The sequence below is a fragment of the Elephas maximus genome, chromosome 1, assembly GCF_024166365.1.
Source record: "Elephas maximus indicus isolate mEleMax1 chromosome 1, mEleMax1 primary haplotype, whole genome shotgun sequence".
Lineage (NCBI taxonomy): Eukaryota > Metazoa > Chordata > Mammalia > Proboscidea > Elephantidae > Elephas > Elephas maximus.
The window spans coordinates 69,997,310-70,017,389 of record NC_064819.1 but is presented as its reverse complement, the minus strand read 5'-3'; the positions used below and the strand labels follow the sequence as shown (position 1 = coordinate 70,017,389).

The 20,080-nt window shown below is 41.3% G+C and overlaps 1 protein-coding gene across 12 annotated transcripts in view; it reads left to right on the top strand.

Moving 5' to 3' along the window:
* The window catches only part of LOC126076216 (uncharacterized), a 277,867-nt gene that overhangs the window by 101,398 nt on the left and 156,389 nt on the right, over nucleotides 1-20,080 (top strand). For 9 of the 12 annotated variants that reach the window (XM_049884822.1, XM_049884807.1, XM_049884834.1 and 6 more), the window contains exons 1-2: nucleotides 9,381-9,858; nucleotides 10,748-10,796. In XM_049884822.1, the coding sequence (XP_049740779.1) occupies nucleotides 9,413-9,858; nucleotides 10,748-10,796 (495 nt within the window). In that variant the 5' untranslated portion in view covers nucleotides 9,381-9,412. Of the gene's footprint in view, nucleotides 1-9,380; nucleotides 9,859-10,747; nucleotides 10,797-14,523; nucleotides 18,961-20,080 lie in introns of those variants that run through there. The other 3 variants (XR_007517462.1, XR_007517463.1, XR_007517464.1) reach the window with 2 other exon arrangements.

Sequence of the window (20,080 nt, the reverse complement as noted above, 5' to 3'; positions counted from 1 at the left end):
TAGTTCTTAGGTTAGATAGATGTTGAGGTTCTAAAGAGACCAGACGGACCTACATAGAAATCATCTATGGTAGTACATTACCTCAGCTTTTCAAGGTTTTTTTTTTTTTTTTTTTGGTGCTTTAGGTGGTCTACAGAACAAATTAGTTTCTCATTAAACAATTAATACTCATATTGTTTTGTGACATTGGTTACCAATCCCACAACATGTCAACATTCTCTGCTTCTTGACCTTGGGTTCCTCATTTCCATTCATCCAGCTTCCCTGTCCCCTCCTGCCTTTTTGTCCTTGCACCTGGGCTGGTGTGCCCATTTGGTGTCATATACATGGTTGAGCTACATGTATTATTGCTTATTTTATGGTCTGTCTAATCTTTGGCTAAAGGGTGAACCCCAGGAGTGACTTAAGTACTGAGTTAAAAGGGTGTCTGGGGTCCATACTCTTAGAGTTTCTCTAGTCTCCGTCAGGCCAGTAAGTCTGGTCTTTTTTTGTGATTTAAAATTCCGTTCTACATTTTTCCCAGCTCTATCTGAGACCCTCTATTGCGATTCCTGTCAGAGCAATTGGTGGTGGTATCCTGGTACCATCTAGTTATGCTGGACTCAGTCTGGTGGAGATTGTGGTAGTTGTGGTACATTGGTCCTTTGGACTAATCTTTCCCTTGTGTCTTTGGTTTTTGCCATTTTCCCTTGCTCCACATGGGGTGGGATCACTGGAGTATCTTAAATGGCCACTCACAAGTTTTTAAGACCCCAGATACTACTCACCAAAGTAGGATGTACAACATTTGCTTTATAAACTATGTTATGCCAATTGAGCTAGATGCCCCCTGAGACCATGGTCCCCAGGCCTCAGTCCAGTAATTCCATCCCTCAGAGAGTGTGGATGTGTATATGAAGCTTCTATGACTTTGCCTTGGTCAGGATGTGCTGATTTCCCCAGTATTGTCCAGTTAGTGTTTTTCTTTCTAGCACAGTTCTTTTCTGACACCCATGAGATCTCCATGAGTTGGAGCTGACTCAGTGGCAAATGTTTAGTTTTTTTCTTAGCTCACCTTAGTACATTTCTGTGGCAGACACTGCTAGTTGCTTTCTCAGGACTTCATAAACTTCGTGGGCAGAGTTTGGATCCTCTTAGTCCTCAGGGTGTCTGGGTAGGACTTGGGGTGGCTAGAGTACTGGGTTCAGTAGACACTGCCTGCCAATACTCATTTAGGCTCCGAAAACCTTTACTTCAGTGTGCTATAAAAAAATAGTATTTTTAATATTCACATGACATTAAATATTTTAGGAAGTACTTACTTCCTAAATAACTGTCCCCCCTTCTTTATTAAGATAAGAATTCTATTTATGTCTGGAGAAGCAATGTGCTCAATGAAAATTTTAATATCCTGATTTCCTTGCAGTTAGGGATATTCAGGTGACATATTTATTGCCAATGAAATGCAAGCAGAGGTCTACCGCATGGAGCTTCTTGGAAACCTGGAGGTTCCTATAGTGTAGTTCTTGGATCAAGGGCCTCAACTAAAGTACCTGGGTACTTGTTAAAGATGCAAATTCTCGGATTCCATCCCACACCTACTAACAGAAGCTGTATCTTAGATCTGAAGTAGCAACCAACCAGCCAGTTACCGTCAAGCTGGTTCTGACTCAAGATGACCCATGCATATCAGAGTACATACATGGGTGCTCCATAAGGTTTTCAGTGGCTGATTTTTTGGAAGAAGATCACCAAACCTTTCTTCTGAGTCACCTCTGGGTAGCCAGTGTGTTAACTGCTCGCACCACCCAGGGACTCCCAAGTGTAGTGTAATGGTTCTTAAACTTGGCCGAAAATTGAAATCACCTGGGAACCTATAAGAAAGACTGAGGCATGAGCACTATCCCCACAGATTATCATTTTTTTAAATAATATTTTATTGTGTTTTAAGTGAAAGTTTAAACAGCAAATTAGTTTCCCATTTAATAATTTTTATGCATATTGTTCCATGACGTTGCTCACAATTTTCACGATATGTCAACATTCTCATTATTTCCGTTCTGTTTGTTCTGTTTCCATTGATTTAGCTCCCTTTCCCCTCCTTGCCTACTCATCTTTGCTTTTGGGTAAATGTTGACCATTTGGCCTTAAATAGTTGATTGTTTAAGGGAGCACATTACTCATGGGTGATATTGTTTATTTTATAAGCCAACCTATTATTTGGGTAAAAGGTGACCTCCAGAAATAGCTTCAGTTTCAAGTTCAAAGGGTATCTTAGAGGGTTCTTTTAGTCTCTATTGGTCCAGTAGGTCTGACCTTTTTAGGAACTTCACTTTTGTCCTATATTTTTCTGCTATTCTACCCGGGACCTTCTACTGTGTCCCTGCTGAGAATACTTGATAGTGGTAGCCAGGCAATATCTAGTTCTTCTGGTCTCACGTTAGAAAAGGCTGGGGTTCGTGTGGGTTATTAGTCCTGTGGACTAGTTTCTTCTTTGAGCCTTTGGTTTCCTTCATTCTCTTTTGTTCCATGAGAGTAAGGACCAATAGTTGTGTTTTAGATGGCTGCTGCCAAGGGTTTTTTTTTAATTTTTTTAATTTTTGTTATTAACCTTTATTGAGCTTCAAGTGAACGTTTACAAATCAAGTCAGTCTGTCACATATAAGTTAATATACATCTTACTCCTTACTCCCACTTGCTCTCCCCCTAATGAGTCAGCCCTTCCAGTCTCTCCTTTCGTGAAAACTTTGGCAGCCTCCAACTCTCTCTACCCTCCCCTCCCCTCTCCAGACAGGAGATGCCAACGCAGTCTCAAGTGTCCACCTGATATTATTAGCTCACTCTTCATCAGCATCTCTCTCCAGCCCACTGTCCAGTCCCTTTCATGTCTGATGAATTGTCTTCGGGGATGGTTCCCGTCCTGTGCCAACAGAAGGTTTGGGGACCATAACCGCCGGGATTCCTCTAGTCACATCCAGACCATTAAGTATGGTCTTTTTATGAGAATTTGGGGTCTGCATCCCACTGATCTCCTGCTCCCTCAGGGGTTCTCTGTTGTGCTCCCTGTCAGGGCAGTCATCGATTGTGGCCGGGCACCAACTAGTTCTTCTGGTCTCAGGATGATGTAGGTCTCTGGTTCATGTGGCCCTTTCTGTCTCTTGGGCTCTTAGTTGTCGTGTGACCTTGGTGTTCTTCATTCTCCTTTGCTCTGGGTGGGTTGAGACCAGTTGATGCATCTTAGATGGCTGCTTGTTAGCCTTTAAGACCCCAGATGCCACATTTCAAAGTGGGATGCAGAATGTTTTCATAATAGAATTATTTTGCCAATTGACTTAGAAGTCCCCTTAAACCATGGTTCCCGAACCCCCGCCCTTGCTCCGCTGACCTTTGAAGTATTCAGTTTATCCTGGAAGCTTCTTTGCTTTTGGTCCAGTCCAGTCCAGTTGAGCTGACCTTCCATGTATTGAGTGTTGTCCTTCCCTTCACCTAAAGCAGTTCTTTTCAGCTAATTAATCAGTAAAAAAACCCTCTCCCTCCCTCCCCGCCTCGTAACCACAAAAGTATGTGTTCTTCTCAGTTTATACTATTTCTCAAGACCTTATAATAGTGGTCTTATACAATATTTGTCCTTTTGCCTCTGACTGATTTCGCTCAGCATAATGCCTTCCAGGTTCCTCCATGTTATGAAATGTTTGACAGATTCGTCACTGTTCTTTATCGATGTGTAGTATTCCATTGTGTGAATATACCACAATTTATTTACCCATTCATCCGTAGATGGACACCTTGGTTGCTTCCAGCTTTTTGCTATTGTAAACAGAGCTGCAATAAACATGGGTGTGCATATATCTGTTTGTGTGAAGGCTCTTGTTTCTCTAGGGTATATTCCGAGGAGTGGGATTTCTGGGTTGTATGGTAGTTCTATTTCTAACTGTTTAAGATAACGCCAGATAGATTTCCAAAGTGGTTGTACCATTTTACATTCCTATCAGCAATGTATAAGAGTTCCAATCTCTCCGCAGCCTCTCCAACATTTATTATTTTGTCTTTTTTGGATTAATGCCAGCCTTGTTGGAGTGAGATGGAATCTCATCGTAGTTTTAATCTGCATTTCTCTAATGGCTAATGCTCGAGAGCATTTTCTCATGTATCTGTTAGCTGCCTGAATATCTTCTTTAGTGAAATGTGTGTTCATATCCTTTGCCCACTTCTTGATTGGGTTGTTTGTCTTTTTGTGGTTGAGTTTTGACAGAATCATGTAGATTTTAGAGATCAGGCGCTGGTCGGAGATGTCATAGCTGAAAATTCTTTCCCAGTCTGTAGGTGGTCTTTTTACTCTTTTGGTGAAGTCTTTAGATGAGCATAGGTGTTTGATTTTTAGGAGCTCCCAGTTATCAGGTTTCTCTTCATCATTTTTGGTAATGTTTTGTATTCTGTTTATGCCCTGTATTAGGGCTCCTAGGGTTGTCCCTATTTTTTCTTCCATGATCTTTATCGTTTTAGTCTTTATGTTTAGGTCTTTGATCCACTTGGAGTTAGTTTTTGTGCATGGTGTGAGGTATGGGTCCTGTTTCATTTTTTTGCAAATGGATTTCCAGTTATGCCAGCACCATTTGTTAAAAAGACTATCTTTTCCCCAATTAACTGACACTGGTCCTTTGTCAAATATCAGCTGCTCATACGTGGATGGATTTATATCTGGGTTCTGAATTCTGTTCCATTGGTCTATGTGCCTGTTGTTGTACCAGTACCAGGCTGTTTTGACTACTGTGGCTGTATAGTAGGTTCTGAAATCAGGTAGAGTGAGGCCTCCCACTTTCTTCTTCTTTTTCAGTAATGCTTTGCTTATCCGAGGCTTCTTTCCCTTTCATATGAAATTGGTGATTTGTTTCTCTATCACCTTAAAAAATGACATTGGAATTTGGATCAGAAGTGCATTGTATGTATAGATGGCTTTTGGTAGAATAGACATTTTTACTATGTTAAGTCTTCCTCTGCATGAGCAAGGTATGTTTTTCCACTTAAGTAAGTCCTTTTGAATTTCTTGTAGTAGAGCTTTGTAGTTTTCTTTGTATAGGTCTTTTACATCCTTGGTAAGATTTATTCCTAAGTATTTTATCTTCTTGGGGGCTGCTGTGAATGGTATTGATTTGGTTATTTCCTCTTCGGTGTTCTTTTTGTTGATGTAGAGGAATCCAAGTGATTTTTGTATGTTTATTTTATAACCTGAGACTCTGCCAAACTCTTCTATTAGTTTCAGTAGTTTTCTGGAGGATTCCTTAGGGTTTTCTGTGTATAAGATCATGTCATCTGCAAATAGAGATAATTTTACTTCCTCCTTGCCAATCCGGATGCCTTTTATTTCTTTGTCTAGCCTAATTGCCCTGGCTAGGGCTTCTAGCACGATGTTGAATAAGAGCGGTGATAAAGGGCATCCTTGTCTGGTTCCCGTTCTCAAGGGAAATGCTTTCAGGTTCTCTCCATTTAGAGTGATGTTGGCTGTTGGCTTTGTATAAAAAAAAAAAGGACTTCTAGCACGATGTTGAATAAGAGCGGTGATAAAGGGCATCCTTGTCTGGTTCCCGTTCTCAAGGGAAATGCTTTCAGGTTCTCTCCATTTAGGGTGATGTTGGCTGTTGGCTTTGTATAGATGCCCTTTATTATGTTGAGGAGTTTTCCTTCAATTCCTATTTTGGTGAGAGTTTTTATCATAAATGGGTGTTGGACTTTGTCAAATGCCTTTTCTGCATCAGTTGATAAGATCATGTGGTTTTTGTCTTTTGTTTTATTTATGTGGTGGATTACATTAATGGTTTTTCTGATATTAAACCAGCCTTGCATACCTGGTATAAATCCCACTTGATCGTGGTGAATTATTTTTTTGATATGTTGTTGAATTCTATTGGCTAGAATTTTGTTGAGGATTTTTACATCTATGTTCATGAGGGATATAGGTCTGTAATTTTCTGTTTTTGTAATGTCTTTACCTGGTTTTGGTATCAGGGAGATGGTGGCTTCATAGAATGAGTTGGGTAGTATTCCGTCATTTTCTATGCTTTGAAATACCTGTAGTAGTAGTGGTGTTAACTCTTCTCTGAAAGTTTGGCAGAACTCTGCAGTGAAGCCGTCCGCGCCAGGGCTTTTTTTTTGTTGGGAGTTTTTTGATTACCGTTTCAATCTCTTTTTTGTTATAAGTCTATTTAGTTCTACTTCTGAATGTGTTAGTTTAGGTAGGTAGTGTTTTTCCAGGAATTCATCCATTTCTTCTAGGTTTTCAAATTTGTTAGAGTACAATTTTTCGTAATAATCTGATATGATTCTTTTAATTTCAGTTGGTTCTGTTGTGATGTGGTCCTTCTCGTTTCTTATTCAGGTTATTTGTTTCCTGTATTTCTTTAGTCAGTCTAGCTAATGATTTATCAATTTTGTTAATTTTTTCAAAGAACCAGCTTTTGGCTTTTTTAATTCTTTCAATTGTTTTTCTGTTCTCTAATTCATTTAGTTCAGCTCTAATTTTTATTATTTGTTTTCTTCTGGTGCCTGATGGATTCTTTTGTTGCTCACTTTCTATTTGTTCAAGTTGTAGGGACAGTTCTGTGATTTTGGCTCTTTCTTCTTTATGTATGTGTGCATTTATCAATATAAATTGGCCTCTGAGCACTGCTTTTGCTGTGTCCCAGAGGTTTTGATAGGAAGTATTTTCATTCTTGTTGCATTCTATGAATTTCCTTATTCCCTCCTTGATATCTTCTATAACCCAGTCTTTTTTCAGGAGGGTATTGTTCATTTTCCAAGTCTTTGAGTTCTTTTCCCTAGTTTTTCTGTTATTGATTTCTACTTTTATTGCCTTGTGGTCAGAGAAGATGCTTTGTAATGTTTCGATGTTTTGGATTCTGCAAAGGTTTGTTTTATGACCTAATATGTGGTCTATTCTAGAGAACATTCCATGTGCGCTAGAAAAAAAAAGTATATTTTGCAGCAGTTGGGTGGAGAGTTCTGTATAAGTCAATGAGGTCAAGTTGGTTGATTGTTGTAAGTAGGTCTTCCGTGTCTCTATTGAGCTTCTTACTGGATGTCCTGTCCTTCTCCGAAAGTGGTGTGTTGAAGTCTCCTACTATAATTGTGGAGGTGTCTATCTCACTTTTCAATTCTGTTAAAATTTGATTTATGTATCTTGCAGCCCTGTCATTGGGTGCATAAATATTTAATATGGTTATGTCTTCCTGATCAATTGTCCCTTTTATCATTATGTAGTGTCCTTCTTTATCCTTTGTGGCGGATTTAAGTCTAAAGTCTATTTTGTCAGAAATTAATATTGCTACTCCTCTTCTTTTTTGCTTGTTGTTTGCTTGATATATTTTTTTCCATCCTTTGAGTTTTAGTTTGTTTGTGTCTCTAAGTCTAAGGTGTGTCTCTTGTAGGCAGCATATAGATGGATCGTGTTTCTTTATCCAGTCTGAGACTCTCTGTCTCTTTATTGGTGCATTTAGTCCATTTACATTCAGCATAATTATAGATAAATAAGTGTTTAATGTTGTCATTTTGATGCCTTTTTATGTGTGCTGTTGACAATTTCATTTTTCCACATACTTTTTTGTGCTGAGACGTTTTTCTTAGTAAATTGTGAGATCCTCATTTTCATAGTGTTTGACTTTATGTTTGTTGAGTTGTTACGTTTCTCTTGGCTTTTATCTTGAGTTATGGAGTTGTTATACCTCTTTGTGGTTACCTTATTATTTACCCCTATTTTTCTAAGTAAAAACCTAACTTGTATTGTTCTATGTCGCCTTGTATCACTCTCCATATGGCAGTTCTATGCCTCCTGTATTTAGTCCCTCTTTTTGATTATTGTGATCTTTTACATATTGACTTCAATGATTCCCTGTTATGAGCATTTTTTTTTAATTAATCTTAATTTGTTTTTGTGATTTCCCTATTTGAGTTGATATCAGGATGTTCTGTTTTGTGACCTTGTGTTGTGCTGGTATCTGATGTTATTGGTTTTCTGACCAAACAGTATCCTTTAGTATTTCTTGTAGCTTTGGTTTGGTTTTTGCAAATTCTCTAAACTTGTGTTTATCTGTAAATATCTTAATTTTGCCTTTATATTTCAGAGAGAGTTTTGCTGGATATATGATCCTTGGCTGGCAGTTTTTCTCCTTCAGTGCTCTGTATATGTCGTCCCATTCCCTTCTTGCCTGCATGGTTTCTGCTGAGTAGTCTGAACTTATTCTTATTGATTCTCCCTTGAAGGAAACCTTTCTTTTCTCCCTGGCTGCTTTTAAAATTTTCTGTCTATCTTTGGTTTTGGCGAATTTGATGATAATGTGTCTTGGTGTTTTTCTTTTTGGATCAATCTTAAATGGGGTTCAATGAGCATCTTGGATAGATATCCTTTCGTCTTTCATGATGTCAGGGAAGTTTTCTGTCAGCAGATCTTCAACTATTTTCTCTGTGTTTTCTGTCCTCCCTCCCTGTTCTGGGACTCCAATTACATGCAAGTTATCCTTCTTGATAGAGTCCCACGTGATTCTTAGGGTTTCTTCATTTTCTTTAATTCTTTTATCTGATTTTTTTTCACCTATGTTGGTGTTAATTCCCTGGTCCTCCAGATGTCCCAGTCTGCATTCTAATTGTTCGAGTCTGCTCCTCTGACTTCCTATTGCGTTGTCTAATTCTGTAATTTTATTGTTAATCTTTTGCATTTCTGCATGCTGTCTCTCTATGGATTCTTGCAACTTATTCATTTTTCCACTATGTTCTTGAATAATCTTTTTGAGTTCTTCTACTGTTTTATCAGTGTGTTCCTTGGCTTTTTCTGCAGTTTGCCTTATTTCATTTCTGATGTCTTGAAGCATTCTGTAAATTAGTTTTTTATATTCTGTATCTGATAATTCCAGAATTGTACCTTCATTTGTGAAAGATTTTGATTCTTTTGTTTGGGGGGTTGTAGAAGCTGTCATGGTCTGCTTCTTTATGTGGTTTGATATGGACTGCTGTCTCTGAGCCATCACTGGGAAACTAGTTTTTCCAGAAAATCCGCTAAAAAAAAATGCAGTCAGATCCCTATCAGAACTGCCTTTGGATTATAACCGCCACCTTGTTCCCTGTATGGATGAAAGTCTGAGATTTGGATCATATATGCTTGGCTGTAGCTGGTTCTGTGTTTTTAGTCTAATTAGGGGTAGACTTTTGGTCCCTGGGTTTTTTGTGTTTCCTTCTCTCAGGCCGGAAGAGTGGGTTAGGAAAAGACCAAAAGGAAAAAAAGAAAAAGGGGGGGGGGAAGCAAAGCCGCCACGGAGCCGGAGCCGTTCTCCCTCTGGCTCAGGAAATTCCAATGTTAATGAAGCCGCCTGGGGAGGGTGGGGGAGGGATCAGAGACATAGGAGAGTAGCACCTCAGAATATAGCCAGAGTTGCTTGTCTTGCTTGGAATGACTATTTTATCTGAGATTTCCGAGGGGCGTGTCACCTGTGTGTGCTGGCTGTGTGGAGATTGCCCCCAGGGATCTGGCCCACTGAAGCCGCGGTCAGATCCTCCGCTGCCAGTCCCACGCCCAACGTCAAGGCTCCCCTGCTGGGAAGGTGCTCTCCCGACTCCAAAATCAGTTGCTGCCTCCCCGGGACTTCTCGTCCCGCCAGCCGTGTCACCGCCCCGCCTCCGCGAACCAGCTGGGCCCCCTCCCGGGGTCAGTTCAGGGGAGTGGAGCAGCTCTCCATGCTTGTGCCATGACAGCTCCCAGTCAAAAGCCCGGCGGCAAGATTCCCCGGCTGGGACACTGCTCTCCCAGCTCCAAGACCAGTCACTTCCTCCCGGGGACTTCTCCCACCGGCTGCGTCACCACGCCGCCGGTGCGGACCGGCTGGGCCCCCTCCCGGGGTGAGTTCAGGGGGGTAGGGCTGCGCCCCTTGTTTGCGCCATCAGCTCCCCTGGTCCCTGCCCTAAATCAGGCGCCAAATGTTACCTGACTGGGATGCTGGCTCCAGGCTCCGAAAACAATCGCTGCTTCCCTGTATTTGTTCGTTTTCTGTCTCTAAATCTGTGTTTGTCGTTCAGGGTTCGTAGATTGTTATGTATGTGATCGATTCACTTGTTTTTCCGAGTCTTTGTTGCAAGAGGGATCCGAGGTAGCGTCTACCTAGTCTGCCATCTTGGCTTCTGCTGCCAAGCTTTTAAGACCCCAGATACTACTCTTTAAACTACAATGTAAAACTTTACCTCTATGAACTACGTCATGTCAATTGACGAAGTTGTTCCCCTAGATTATGGTCCTAAGCCTTTTAACCCAGTAAACCAATTCTGCAAGTTGTTTGGATATGTCCAGGAAGCCTCCATAACTGTGCTTTTTATGTGTTTTATTATAGATGTGAATATATATATAAAACACACGCAAACATGTATGTACATATGCCTACAGATACACCTATACGTGTCAGTGCGTTTATTCACATATGACTTCCTATACATATATATGCATCCACATCTACATATGTAACCACACATGTTTTTTTGGTTGTTGTTACTGTTGTTGCAAAATTGTATATGCTACAGAATTTACTGAAATTGTCCCTTTTTCTTGTTTACTTGTTGCTAGGTGCCGTCGAGTCAGTTCTGACTCATAGTAACCCTATGTACAACAGAACAAAACACTGCCTAGTCCTGTGCCATTTGTATGATTGTCGTTACGCTTGAGCCCATTGTCGAAGCCACTGTGTCAATCCATCTCGTGATGATCTTCCTCTTTTTCACTAACTCTCTGCATTACCAGGCATGATGTCCTTCTCCAGAGAATGGTTCCTCCTGATAATATGTCCAAAGTAAGTGAGATGTAGTCTTCTAAGAAGCATTCTGACTGTACTTCTTCCAAGACAGATGTGTTTGCTCTTTTGGCGGTCCATGGTATATTCAATATTCTTCACCAACACCATAATTTAAAGGCATCAAATCTTTTTCAGTCCTCCTTATTCATTGTTCAGCTTTTGCATGCATATGATGTGATTGAAAACACCATGGTTTGGGTCAGGCTCACCTTAATCTTCAAGGTGACATCTTTGCTTTTTAACACTTTAAAGAAGTCTTTTGCAGTAGATTTGCCCAATGCAATTTGTCGTGTGATTTCTGGACTGCTGTTTCTATGGATGTTGATTGTGGATCCAAGTAAAATGACATCCTTGACAACTTCAAACTTTTCTCTGTTTATCGTGATGTCACTTATTGTGAGGATTTTTGCTTTCTTTATGTTGAGGTGTAATTCATACTGAAGGCTGTAGTCTTTGATCTTCTTTGTACTTCTTAGTGTCTTTATTTATCTTTGTCAAGTTATACTCACTTTATGCATATTTGGTTTTGCCTTTCCCATCATCAAAAACAACAAGTGTCTACTATTGTCTACTACCTACAAAGTGTTTCCCCCTCGGCCTGGTCTCTGCCCTGCTCTGGCAACTGTTATAACGCTCTTTAGCTCTTCCAATAAGTGGCTAGGGGCATGCCACTCCAGGAATAAGCCTCAGTCCAAAGGCATTCAGATGTCTTGCTTTGTTGACTGGCAAGCCTAGCTCCTCCAAATGCCTGGAGGCACCCCACTCCACCGGTAAGCATCTTTCCCAAAGGTGATCAGCTCTGTCACTCGATGTTCCACCACGTGCTTGGAGGCACCCCACTTTGCCAGCAAGCCTACTGCCTGAAGGCACTCAACTTTCTTGCTTTGTGAGCTGAGAAGCCCACTGCATTGTCTCCTGCCAGTCTCCTGGTTCTGCAGCTTCCATTGCCACCATTTCTCTGCAGCTGCTTTTCACCATCTCTCGTCATCTCCATGGTATGTGGGTACTACAGTTTGTTTATCCATTCATCCTCTGATGGGCTATTAAATTGTTTCCTTTTTTTTTTTTTTTTTTTGCTATTGTGCATAATGCTGCAAAGAACATAGGTGTGCATATGTCTGTTTGTGTCATTTCTCTTCTCTCTTGGATATATACCTAGGAGTTGGATTACCTGATTATAAGGTATTTCTATTTCTAGCTTTTTGAGGAAGTTCCATACTGTTTTCCATAGTGATTGGACCATTTTGCAATCATACCAGCAATATATGAGAGTTCTAATCCCCGACAACCTCATCAACATTTATTGTTTTCTGTTTTTTGATCATCGCAATTTTTGCAGGGATGAGATGGCGTGATGGTAAAGGCTGTGTATCAACTTCGCTGGTCCATGATTCTCAGTGGTTTGGCAGTTATGTAATGATGTAATTTGGCAGTTGTGATCTGATGTAATCACTTCCATGATGTGATCTGATGTGATCAGCCAATCAGTTACAAGGAGATTTTCCTTGGGGATGTGGCTTGCATGCAATATATGTAGATGTTCTGGCAAAGGTTTCTGGCTTTGGCTCTCTCTGCATCCTGACCTCCAGTTCTTGGGACTTGAGCCAGCAGCCTGCTCTACTGCCTGCCGATCTTGGGATTCATCAGCCTCCATAGCCTGTGAGCCAGCAGCCTACTATCTGTCCTGCTTTGTTGGGTTTGTCAGCCCCTGCAACTACGTGAGTCAGGAGAAGGCCCCAGCCTGACACCTGACACATGGACTTCGGATTTGCCAGCCTTTGCAACCACATGAGCCATTTCCTTGAGGTATATCTCTCTAGATATATATAGTCAGTTCACTGGTTTTGCCTTTCTAGAGAGCCCAGTCTAAGCCATTTGATACAAGAAGTGCTTTTAGAGAAAAAAAAAATTATAAGGATGAGTTTTCTAAATTGGTTCTCAAGCCTTGTTAGTCTTAAAGACTTTACTACTGCTTCCAGTAGTAAAGAGGGCATTGCTAATCCATAGTGTGATGTGGTAATACAAATACACAAAAACATCACCACCAATAGATCAAGTATTGTTGAGAGGTAATGCTCTGGGTGATCACATATTTGATACTTTTCTGCAATTTTTTCAGAATAAGAAGTATAAGGAAGCTGGTTGGTTGGTCCTACTTTCACTAGAAAAAGTAGTGACAAAAAGAGATGAGCTCAGGGCTTCAGAGTCACAGCTCAAGTGCTACATAAACTACCTCAAAGTTGCCACTTGTGCTGTGAAAAAAGGCTTATTTCGTGTCGTAACAGAACTGGTATTACTGAAAACCAAACCCAGAATCTTATTGTAAGAGTGGCTGAATTAAATTGTCAGTTGAATTCTCAACCTCGGATCATGTCTGAAGTTAAAGTGAGGCCATCGATCAGGAAGAAATGGGATCTTAAACTTTGGGAGGGAGACATATGGGTAGATAATCAGGAAGTTGGGGACACTGAGCCCCTAAATTACATTGACTCACTCCTGCCAATAGAACCGTACCTCTTACTCCCATCTGAAGAGATTACTACATCTTTGTCTGTTAAGCCTAGTAAAACAATTAGCCGCTCCACCTCCATCTGTGGAGAATAACCCACCGTGCCTACAGAGCCTTTGTCTGAGACATTGCCTGGGGTGGCATGTGAGTCATTGCCTGAGGCATTGCCTGAGGCAGATGACTTAAAAGACATTGCTGGATGTTCTCAGAACACATCTCGACCACCCATTTTTGCTTCTAGACATAAAACTAGACTTAAGTCCCAGTGAGCCACCAAGAGTGAAGTATGAAGTGTGACTCAGAAGAAAGTACACTATATTCCAAAAGAACTGCTTGACTTTTCTAATATGTACAAACAGAAACATGGGGAATATGTGTGGGAATGGTGATTAAGGGTGTGGGATAATGGTGCAAGGAACATAAAGTTGGATCAGTCTGAGTTTACTAATAGGAGCCCAATAAGCACAGATCTTTCACTCAGTGTTTCAGTTTGAGAGGTTAGAAAAGGACCTAATAGCTTATTTCATTGATTAGCTGAAGCATGGATTATATGGTTGTTGTTGTTTTTGTTAGGTGCTATCGAGTCAGTTCCAACTTATAGCAACCCTATGTATCACAGAACAAAACACTGCCCAGTCCTGCGGCATGCTTACAATCATTGTTAGGCTTGAGCACATTGTTGCAGCCACCATGTCAGTCCATCTCACTGAGGATCTTCCTCTTTTTTGCTGACCCTCTACTTTACCAAGCGTATATCCTTCTCCAGGGTTGGACCTCTCCTGACAACATGTCCAAAGTATGCAAGACGCAGTCTCACCATCCTTGCTTCTAAGGAGCATTCCGGTTGTACTTCTTCCAAGAGAGATTTGTTGGTTGTTTTGGAAGTCCGTGGTATATTCAATATTCTTCACCAGTACCACAATTCAAAGGCGTCAGTTCTTCTTTGGTCTTCCTTATTCATTGTCCAGCTTTCCCATACATATGAAGCAATTGAAAATACCATCGCTTGGGTTAGGCGCACCTTAGTCTTCAAGGTGACGTTTTTGCTTCTCAACACTTTAAAGAGGTCTTTTGCAGCAGATTTACCCAATGCAATGCATCTTTTGATTTCCTGACTGCTGTTTCCATGAGTGTTGATTGTGGATCCAAGTAAAATGAAGTCCTTGACAACTTCAATCTTTTCCCCATTTATCACGATACTGCTTTTTAGTCCAGTTGTGAAGATTTTTGTTTTCTTTATGTGAGATGTAATCCGTACTGAAGGCTATGGTCTTTGATCTTCATTAGTAAGTACTTCAAGTCTTCTTCACTTTCAGCAAGCAAGGTTGTGTCATCTGTGTAAAGCAGGTTGTTAATGAGCCTTCCTCTAATCCTGATGCCCCGTTCTTCTTCATATAGTCCAGATTCTTGGATTACATCGTGGCCTACATTAAATCAGGGTGAAGTAACAGACCTGCCATGCTATACTGTAGAAGGTATGCAAAGGCTTAGGGAAATTGGCATGTTAGTGTGGATTTATCAGATTATACCCACAGACCCACACATAGAGTGCCAGAGAACACACCTTTTACCACAGCAGTGAGGAACAAATTTGTGAAGGGAGCTCCAGTATCCCTGAAGACTGTTGTAATTGTTTTTTTTGTAAGCTGGGTTTGACAATAGGTACTGCCCTAACAATTAAGACATCTAACTAAAATAGGGCTGATTGGACTCCATGGTGGTAAGGGCCAAGTAGAGCCACTCAATCAGCAAAGACAAGGTGGGTGTCATTACTGTAACAGACAGTGGAGTCAAGGCAGTAATCAGAATTCTGACTTGTATGGATTTATGGCCTTGCTATTTAGTCATGGCATCCCTAGGAATGAAGCAGATGGGAATTCTACTAAATATTTACTTGATCTGTCCAAGCAGGAGAATTCTAGGTCAAGTGAGCAGCGGTCTAACTTGAATTGCCAAAATAGAGAGTCATGGCCAATCAATCAATTCCCAGTCTCCAGCCAGTTTACAGAACCACAAACACTTGAATGGAGGAGGGTAGACCCCCTTGATGAAGAACCCCACTGCACTGCCAAAAATACATACTGATAATCTTTCTCCCAGCTTTCCCCAAAGGGATCTACATTCTTTTATGACAGTGACTGTTCATTGGGAAAAAGGAAATAATCAGATTTTGGGGGGATGACTGGACACTGAAGGAATAACAGAAGCATTTTGCCTAAAGCTGGGAAGGTCAGCAATACACCTTCACTATTCTACCTCAGCAGTATATAACTCTCCAGCACTATGTCATAATTTAGTTGGTGGGGACTGTGATAACCTTTCCCTTCCACAAGACATCACGCTGATCCATTACGTTGATTATGTTACCTGACTGGACCTAGTAGGGAGAAAGTATCAATAACTCAGGACTTACTGGTAATACATTTGTGTGCTAAAACCAAAAATGGGAAATTAATCCCACAAAAATTAAGGCACCTTCCACCTCAGTGAAGTTTCTAGGAGTCCAGTGGTGTGGAACATTAAGATATTCCTTCTAAAGTAAAGGATAAGTTGTTACATCTGGCCCGTCCTGCAACTTAAAAGGCGGCACAATGCCTGTGGATCTCTGAATTTTGGAGGTAGCATGTCCCTCATTTGGGTGTGCTGCTCTGGCCTATTTATCAAGTGAGTCAAAAAACTGCTGGTTTTGAGTGGGCTTGGAACAAGAGAAGGCTGTACAACTGGTTCAGGATGCTGTGCAATCCTCTCTGCCACTTGGGCCATATGAGCTGGCTGATCCAATGATGCTTAAAGTGGCAATTGGAAATGCTGTTTGGAGTCTTTGGCAAGCCCCTATTGGTGAATCACAGTGCAGACCCTTAGGATTTTGGAGCAAAGCCCTGCCCTCCTCTGCAGATAACTACTCTTCTTTTAAGAAAACAGCTTTTGACTTGTTACTGGGCTTTAGTAGGGACTGAAAGCTTAACCATGGGCCACCAAGCCACCATGTGGCCTGAGCTGCCCATCATGAACTCAGTATTGTCTGACCTACAGAGCCATACACTCGGAAGTGCTCGGAGCACTTCATCATTAAATGGAAGTGGCATATACAAAATCAGGGCCAAGCAGGACCTGAAGTCACAAGTAAGTTTGCATGAGGAAGTGGCCCACATGCACATGGTCTCCACTTCTGTCATATTACCTGCCCTTTCCCAGTCTGCACCTATGGCCTCATGGGTAGTTGCTTATGATCAGTTAACTGAGGAAGAGAAAAACCATGCCTGGTTTACAGATGGTTCTGCATGATATGGAGGTACCTCTAGAAAGTGGACAGCAGCAGCACTACAGTCCCTTTTTGAAGGACAGTGGTGAAGGGACATTCTCCCAATGGGCAGAACTTCAGGCAGCGCATCTGGTTGTTCACTTTGCTTTGAAAGAGAAATGGCCATTTGTGAGATTGTATACTGATTCATGGGCTGTGACCAATGGTTTGGCTTGATGGTCAAAAACTAGGAAGGAAGGTGATTGGAAAATTTGTGACAAAGAGATACAGGGAAGAGGTATGTAGATAAAAAAAAAAAAAATTTTATAGACCTCTGGAAATGAGCCAAAGAAGTGAAAATATTTGTGTTTCACATGAATAGTCACCAAAAGGTGACCTGGGTAGAGGAAGATTTTAACAATCAAGCAGAGAGGATGATGTGTTCTATGGAAACCACTCATCCTCTTTCCTAAGCCACTCCCATCGTTGCCCAATGGTCTCATGAACAAAGTGGCCATGGTGGGAGATATGACGGTTATACATGGGCTCAGCAACATGAACTTCCAGTCACCAAGGCTGACTTGGCTACAGCCACTGCCAAATGCCCAATCTGCCAGCTGCAGAGATCAACACTGAGTTCCCTATATGGCATCATTCCTTGAGGCAATCAGCCAGCAACCTGAGGGCATGTTGATTACATTGGATCACTTCCATCATGAAGAGGGCAATATTTCATTCTCACTGGGATAGACACTTACTCTGGATATGGATTTACCTTCCCTGCATGCAACAATTCTGCCAAAATTACCATCTGTGAACTCACAGAACGCCTTATCCACCATTAATGGTATCTCATACAGTATTTCCTCAGATCAAGGGACTCATTTCACCACAAATGAAGTGTGGCAATGGGCCCATGCTCATGGAATTCACTGGTAGTACAATGTTCCCCATCATCATGAAATAGCTGGATTGATGGAGCAATGGAATGGCCTCCTAAAGACATAATTATGGCACCAGCTAGGTGGCAATGCTTTGCAGGGTTGGGGCAAAGTTTTCCAGGAGGTTATATATGCTCTAAACTAGTGTCCGATATATGGTGGTGGTATTTCTCCAGTATCCAGGATTCACAGGTCCAGGAATCAAGGTGTGGAAATGGGAGTGGCACCACTCACTATTACCCCTATTAACACACTTGGGAAATTTTTGCTTCCTGTCCCCATGACCCTATGCTCTAGAGGTCTAGTTTCCAAAGGGAGGGATGCTCCTACCTGGAGATGCAAGTATTCTATTGTGCTGGAAATTAAGAATGTCACCTGTCCACTTTGGGCTCCTTATGTCTCTGTATCAACAGGCAAAGAAGGGGCCTACCATATTGGCTGGTGTTATTGATCTTGACTACCAGGTGGAAATTGGATTGGTGTTGAATAATGGAGATAAAGAAGATTGTGTCTGGAATGAAGGAGATCCCTTAGGGTGTCTCTTATTACTACCATGCCCTGTGATTTAAGTCAATGGAAAATCACAGCAACCCAATTCTGACATGACTACTAACGGCCCAGACCATTCAAGAGTGAAGGTTTGGGTCACCCCACCATACAAAGAACCACAGCCAGCTGAGGTGATTGCTAAGGGCAAGGGGCGTATGGAATGGGCAGTGAAGAAGGCAGTTCTAAATACCAGCTACAACAATGTGAACAGTTGCATAAGCAAGGATTGGAATTGTTATAAGCATTTCCTCTTTGTATGTACACATTAAATATTTTTGTTTTCTTCACCTATAAAATCTGGTATATAAATGGGTGTAGTGCATCTTCGGTTGTACACATGTTAGTTGTGTCATGTTTGGTTGTACACATGTTAGTTGTGTCATGTTAGGCACAATTATGAGTTTTTAATTGTCTTTATTTGGTGATTATGTATGGTTTAAAGAGATGCATACAGGTGTCAACTGACAAGGGATGGACTGTGATGGTTAAGGCTGTGTGTCACCTTGGCTGGTCCATGATTTTTAGTGGTTTGACAGTTATGTAATGATGTAATTAGGCAATTGTGATCTGATGTAATCATCTTTGTGATGTGATTGATGTGATCAGCCAGTCAGTTGCAAGGAAGAATTTCCTTGGGGGTGTGGCTTGCATGCAATGTATGTGGACATTCTGGCAAAGCTTGCTGGCTTTTGCTCTCTCTGGATCCTGACCTCTGGTTCGGTTCTTGAAACTTGAGCAAGCAGCCTGCCATATTGCCTGCCGATTTTGGAATTCATCAGCCTTCACAGCATGTGAGCCAGAAGCCTGCCATCTGTCCTGTCGATCTTGGGTTCATCAGCCACTGCAGCTACATGAATCAGGAGAAGTCTCCAGACTGACACCTGACCTATGGACTTGGAACTTGCCAGCCTCTACAACCACGTGAGCCATTTCCTTGAGATAAATCTTTCTATATATACACTTCACTGGTTTTGCTTCTCTAGAGAACCCAACCTAAGACAGATTGGTATCTCATTGTAGTTTTGATTTGCATGTCTCCAATGGCTAATGATCAAGAGCATCTTTTCATGTATTTCTTGGCCACCTGAATGCCCTCTTCAGTGAAGTGTCTGTTCGTGTCCTCAGCCCATTTTTTGATTGGATTGTTTGTTGAAGTTTTTTTTTTTTTTAATGAATTTTAGAGATTAGACCCTTATCAAATAAGTCATTGCCAAAGATTTGTTTAGTCTGTAGGTTCTCTTTTTACTCTCTTGGTACAGAGATTATCATTTAATTGGTCTGGCATTTCTTGGTTATGATAATGCACTATGGTTATGCAAAATGTTACTGTCTTGCCACCCCCTTTCTTCTCTCCTCCACCTCCCATGATTCTACAGAGTGTGAAGGTACAAAGAGCGTGGCCCGCTTGTGGTCTCTTCCACTCTGCAAAGAGTTATTCAATGATGGAGAAGACTGAAACTATGTCTACATTTTTGCTTCTGTTCCCTTATTTGTCAAAAGCCTTGCTTTAAAAGTAAATAACCAGAAGAGCAATGCCAAAAGTCCCATGTGTTTCTATCCTTATCCATTTTCCCCTCCCTTCAGTAGTCCTAGAAAACAAAAAGTGGAATAGATCCCAAAGGCACTGAAGATATTTTAAATATGGTAGTAATGGTAATAGTCTTATGTTGTTGTTAGGTGTTGTCATGTCAATTTTGACTCATAGTGACCTCATGTGATGGAGTAGAAGTTCCCCATAAAGTTTTCTAGGCTGTAATCTTTATGGGAACAGATTGCCAGTTCTTCACTCTCTCTCCCTACAGAGTGGGTGTATAGGTTCCAACCACCAACCACCAACTAGGTTAGCATCCTAATGAGGCACCAGAGCTCCTATAGAGCAATAAAATAATTCCATCCAGCAACTCCGAGGGAGAAAGCCCCAGTGGTCTTGTTCCTGTAAATATCGCAGCCTAGAAAACCCAGTTTTACTCCATCACACAGGGTCACTGGTAAAGAAATTGACTGGAAGATGCCTAACAACAATAATAACAAGGACAACAAT